The sequence below is a fragment of the Gavialis gangeticus genome, unplaced genomic scaffold, assembly GCF_001723915.1.
Source record: "Gavialis gangeticus isolate Ggan-Ray unplaced genomic scaffold, GavGan_comp1, whole genome shotgun sequence".
Taxonomy (NCBI): Eukaryota; Metazoa; Chordata; order Crocodylia; family Gavialidae; genus Gavialis; species Gavialis gangeticus.
Window position 1 is genome coordinate 49,594,361 of NW_017728998.1, and position 5,751 is coordinate 49,600,111.

General features: G+C 38.5%; 1 protein-coding gene across 2 annotated transcripts in view; it reads right to left on the reverse strand.

The window, feature by feature from the left end:
• Positions 1–5,751, reverse strand: part of SMPD3 (sphingomyelin phosphodiesterase 3) — a 217,077-nt gene that overhangs the window by 28,961 nt on the left and 182,365 nt on the right. For both annotated transcript variants that reach the window (XM_019505918.1, XM_019505919.1), the window contains exon 4: positions 1,543–1,698. In XM_019505918.1, coding sequence (XP_019361463.1) covers positions 1,543–1,698 — 156 coding nt within the window. The remainder of the gene's footprint in view (positions 1–1,542; positions 1,699–5,751) is intronic.

The following is a 5,751-nucleotide window of genomic DNA, read 5'->3' on the forward strand; positions in this document are numbered from 1 at the left end:
GGCACAAGTTGATGGAGAGGAGGTATAGATTGGACATCCGCAAAAACTACTTCACAGTTAGGGCGGCTAGGAGCTGGAACCAACTTCCAAGGGAAGTGGTGCTGGCCCCTACCCTGGGGGTCTTTAAGAAGAGGCTGGATGCCTACCTGGCTGGACTCATTTGAGTCCTGTTTCTTGTTTTGGGGTTTTGTTGTTCTCCCGCCCTGGCGGGGGGTCGGGCTAGAAGATCTATTAGGTCCCTTCCGACCCTAAATCTATGAAACTATGAAACTATGAATGAGATAAGACCAAGTAATATAGTGGTGGCAAATGTTTTTAATTTTTTATTTGACCAAACATCTGTCCAACCCTATCAATTCACCTTTCACTGCTGATGAGCCTACCTCCTCTCATCAACAGTCTCAAATGAAAACCCATTCACAAAACATAGGAGGATACTAGTTGTTTTGGACTTGGAAGGAAGTATATTTTTTCTTTGACAAAGCTGGCACACTTAGCCACATTGGCAGTGATGATCTTCTAGTGAACACCCCAGTATCTAAACTAGCCCAGTGTAACTAACCTGTGCCTCTTAATCCTACTAGTTCTAAATTTTAGATCCCAATCTGAATGCAGTAGTTTAAATTGTCATGTCTGTCATTGGAATAGACTCCCTCCAGAAGTGGTGCAGGCTCCTACTCTGGACTCATTCAAGAAGTGTTTGGATGCTTGTCTTGCTGGGATCCTTTGACCCCAGCTGACTTCCTGCCCCTGGGGCAGGGGGCTGGACTTGATGATCTTTGTGGTCCCTTCCAGCCCTAACATCTATGAAATCTATGACATTGTCAGGGACTGTGTCTACATAAGATGCTGACTGTGCAGTCATTACCACAGTCATTTAGTACTTGTATGAACAAGTAGTAAATGACTGCAAAGTAACCCAACACCTTTTTCATGATGCTGACTCACAGTAGCCCATAACTACTGTGCAGTAATGTTACATCATGGCTGCTGCCACGCTACATGACTGCACAGTAGTCATATAGCATCTTGTATAGACAGGGGCAGGGACTGGCAAGTGAACAGATACCTAACTTCTGTGCTTTGTACATCATCCCATACATTTTTTAAATAAGAAACCCTGTAATTTCTACCTTTGATATAGATCAAGCCCTGGAAACAAAGGGAGCAAAGATGCTACAGTGACAGTAAAATGGAAAGCAGATAGAGGCCTACCTGTCAGCTTGTTCTAGAGAGAGGGAGATTTAACCAGCTTGTTCTAGACTGAAAGGGAAATACTGCCCTTTGTGCCTTAGAGAAATCTCTCCTCTGTTTATAAGAACTGCCTAGTTATTAAACATTGAATTAACCTAGTCCAGCTTCACAAAACTACTCCTATTTTAAAGATTTTTATAGCATTGTATTCTTATGTGAATGTGGTTGCAAAATCCTTGCATAATTGCATAATACTGCCATAGAGAAGTAAAGGAAAATATTTGGAAATGTCAGTATCTCACTGTAGTGCTACATTTGCAAGAGGAATGTGTAAAAAGCTTGTCTCACCAGATGAACAGTTGTCAAAGTTCAGATCCCCACAGATCACATCAAAAGCCACCAGCTCCTCTGGATTGGCTGTGCTGGAGGAGGAGGTAGATTTTCGGAAGTCAGCCAGCCAATCTTGAAGCAGATCCAGTTGCTCACATCGAACAGTAGTGTCTCCTAGATAAAGGACAAAGTGAAATGGATAGAGTAAAAAAGGATCACTATGATTAAAATAGCTTCTATAAGTAGATAATCAAAATGCTGCCTGCCTGTTCTGTACTTAATAGATATGATTAGGGACTTAGATGCTAAACATTTTGAGGAGTTGGACCCGACTCCCAATGGTTTCCAAATATTTGAGGATCTGGGCCTAAAAGCAACATATCTATACAAGGCATGCTACATCACCATAGCAATGCGCTATGTCAACATAGTGTCTGCAGGCAAAACTCGTAACAGCGCAGCCATGTTACCATAGTGATGCGCTCCTCCATTATAGCACAACTACTACTACAACAATGTAGTGCCTAAAAATAACCATATGTGGCATGCATGGCATAGTACAGATTGTTACTGCATTGTCTTTTAGTACTTCCTTCTATGGCACCATAGCAGACCATGTAGACATGCCCACACAAAAGAGAGATAAAAAAGGCACAAAATAACTCATCAAAAAGCAAATCTTTGCACTGTCATTCTTCTCCCAATTCAAGGTGGGTATTTAAATAACATGGGGCATGGAAATATTGTTATCTATATATAAAATGCCTGGTACTGTTAACCCGCACAGGAGCTCTTTCATCGCTGAAGCAGTGGAATGCTTCACAAGCACAAATGAATTAGGCTAGGGGCAGAAATTACACTCAAACTGGTATAAGTAATCGGAAACTGGTTCAAATCTGTAACACAACAGAAGTTCAGTGCATTTTCATATAAACCACTTTCAAAATAACCAAAACCAGTTTAAAATAAACCTGGATGGATGTAGTATCAAACTTAGCTGATTGAGGTTAAATCAGCTTATAGAACTTCTGTCCCCTCCAGATTCAAGATCCCCTCCAGATTCAAGTTAACTCAGTCCCCCAGCATCCCAGGATGGTTTGCACTTCCCCTGCAAACCCCACCTTGTAGGGTGGACAGGCTAGCCTTGGCCGAAGCTGTCTGTTTTAGCCGAGCAGAGAGGCATGCTCTAGTACTTCTGGCTTCTGACATGGGCCACTCCAGGCATGTGGCTGCAGTTCCAGAATCAGAAGGGAATGTCTGTTCACTTGCTTATTGGTTCAATCAGTACACAGCTTAGACTAACCTGCAAAGATTGAATCTATTCAGCCTCGAGTTTTTGACTGTCTTACTTAGCTTTAACGTCCATTACACTTCTGTAAGGTAAGAGAATGTTACAGAGGTACTGACATTAATGTCCTTCATTTTGAGAACATAGTCTAAGATTTCCATTTTTTCACAAAATGTATTGTTTTATAATGCTGGCTCCCCAGGCTGCCTCAAGATTCCATGCATGCAACATTTCACTAGAAATCCTGTTTGTATGGGGATGGGAAGTGGATCCATGAATTGGGGTACTCAGAAAAAAGCAGTTGGTTCAGTGGAAGATATCACCCAAAAAAAGTCTTTGCCTCTGGTAAAATTATTTATATATAAAGCTGAGCTTCTACCTCAAGTGAGCATCTCTGGATAATTTGCCAATTTCATGTCTGACCACAATATTTCCTACAGTTAAAGAAAATACAGCTATTTTTAGCTGCCAAAGCATCTCTAGAGATCTGGAAAAATAGTAAAAAAGGATCTAGATGCAAAAATTTGTGTGTGACATTTTTAAGTAGGCAACATTTCAAAAGTGAGAGATTTGAAAGATTTTTGAGGTCCACCCATAAGTAAAGAGTAGGATGGAAAGAAAGCATAGAGATTTTGATAGAGAGTTTGTTAGGCTTTCTAACATGACGAACACAGCCATATTTTAACCAAAATGGCTAAGCAAATTTAATTTCAAGCAGAGTAACTGACACTATATCAGGGATAAATTTTGATACTTTAATTATTTCAGGAGAGCCAGTAAAAGTCTGACATGGTAATACTTGTTCCAAAACTAATTGGTTCCTGTATTTTTCTTCTCTCTGTTTGCTTTGTTTTGTTTTGTTTTCAACATATAAAATAAGATGTGCATGGCACTCAAACTATTATGATCCTTTAGTTTCATGTTCAGACTCCAAATGATATATATGTCAAAGAGCAACATTTTCCCCTTTAAATGAAATAAGCTTAGATTTATAACATTAGGTTTAGGATACAAGCTGAGAGATATGCTCAGAATCATTTGTTCTGATTAAATAGCTCAGTTATTTGCATGTTTTATATTATTTACTAGCTTGTAGAAAGCAGATAGATGAAAGTGTGAGACTAAAACATGTTACAGGTATGCTGAGAACACACGGCATTTACTGATCCTACAGATGCAGATAGTTATTCTTTGTTACTTGCACTTAAATACATTTTCTTACTTTTTCACAACCACACATGGTAATACAGTGAGTTATAGGGCTGAAGAGCATCTCGGGGATCTTTTAGTCCAACTTCTATACAAATGCAGGGTTCACTATTCTTAAATGCTTCCAGAGAGATTCCTATCCAGGGTATTAAAAAATTCTGATGAAGGAGATCGCACAACTTCCCTAGGCAGCTTGTTCCATTGTCCTATTTTTCACAGTCCCAATATGGTATTAGTTTATATTCATAAAAGAGAAGGAAAGGAAAGATACTGTTCTTCTCTGGGTAAGGGAAATACCTTCAACTATTGCTTGGCTCAGGATTAAGGAAAAAACTCCTTAGGCATACATCTTATGCTAACTGTACTGCTAGTCCTGCTAAGATTTTTAATGTATCACTTTTATATCTGCATATTCTAGAGGACCTCCAAATGTGCCTGTTATCAAAGGTGCATTCAGAATGACTTTTTCATTTCCAAGACTGTGATCGCAGAAGGAATAGGAACAGTTTTATACTCAGGTCTTATGCATTGCAAATTGGTTTATGCTTCATTTACGCATTACGTGAAAAACACTGATTGAGCATACATACTAAAAACACATGAGAAAGGATCTTTAGATTTATTACCATTTTCATGTAAGGGGTTTGAATTAAATCCACAGCATGTAATCATTTAATCACAATTTAGTACATTTATTTAAAAAAGCTATATTTGATTTTAAAGAAATCAAGATATTCTGATGATGATACCAACCAATGAGAATTAGCCCCCTTTTTAGGCAGACTAAAAGATTTAAAAAATACTAATCTAAAAATAAGCAAAAATGTATAAATGCAAAATAAAATTAAAATGATGATTTAAGCCCAGGTTTCCTACTTGCTGATTCAAACCATGATTATAATTGGTGATTTAAACAAATTCACCCTGATAACAGTATAATGTAGTAAAGTTCAGTGGAGCCACATACAATTAATTCCTGAAAGTAACTTTAAATTATTAGAAAAGAATATCACCTTCCCTGAATTAAAACAACATTTTGTGTAAAAGAATGAAGGCATCCAGTAAACAAGATGTGTACGTCCATAATTAAAGCAAAAGCCAAGCTGTTGAGTTTTATGGTATAGAAAACAGCAGTAGGACCAGAAAGGTTAGTCATGTTGGATTCAGCCCAATGCAATTAAAATGTGTCTACTTGCCAGGTAACCAAACAACAAAAGAAGTTAAAAGGAGAGATTCCCAAAGCCAAACTCTACAAACAACCTTGTTTATTTCAAATAAGAACATTTATTTATATACAAAATATTGCCTAACTTAAAACAGCACAGGCTCCGATGGCCCTGCAGTATGACAGGATATTGCTAAGAAACAATAGGCCAATACTTGTAAGTGAAATTTGCAGTAGAATGTGTACGAGTTCAACCCCAAGACAACTGTCAGGCAGAAGCCCAAGCACACGCTGTGGTCATCTTAGCAGCAGCACCACTGTGTTCTACACCATCTGAACTTTAACAAGCTAGACGGGATCTAGAGAGACTGCGTTGTATGACGGTGACCATGACCATGGTGTGTAAGGTAGAGTCCAAACAGCCCTTCCATTACCAATTTCCTTTATCAACATTACAGCTGCATTTCAAAGCACTTTGAAGAATACCTTAACCACATGAACAGACACAAGGGAAAAAATGTCTCTCACCCCATTCTCATTAATAAATTAAGTGACTGTGGCATTC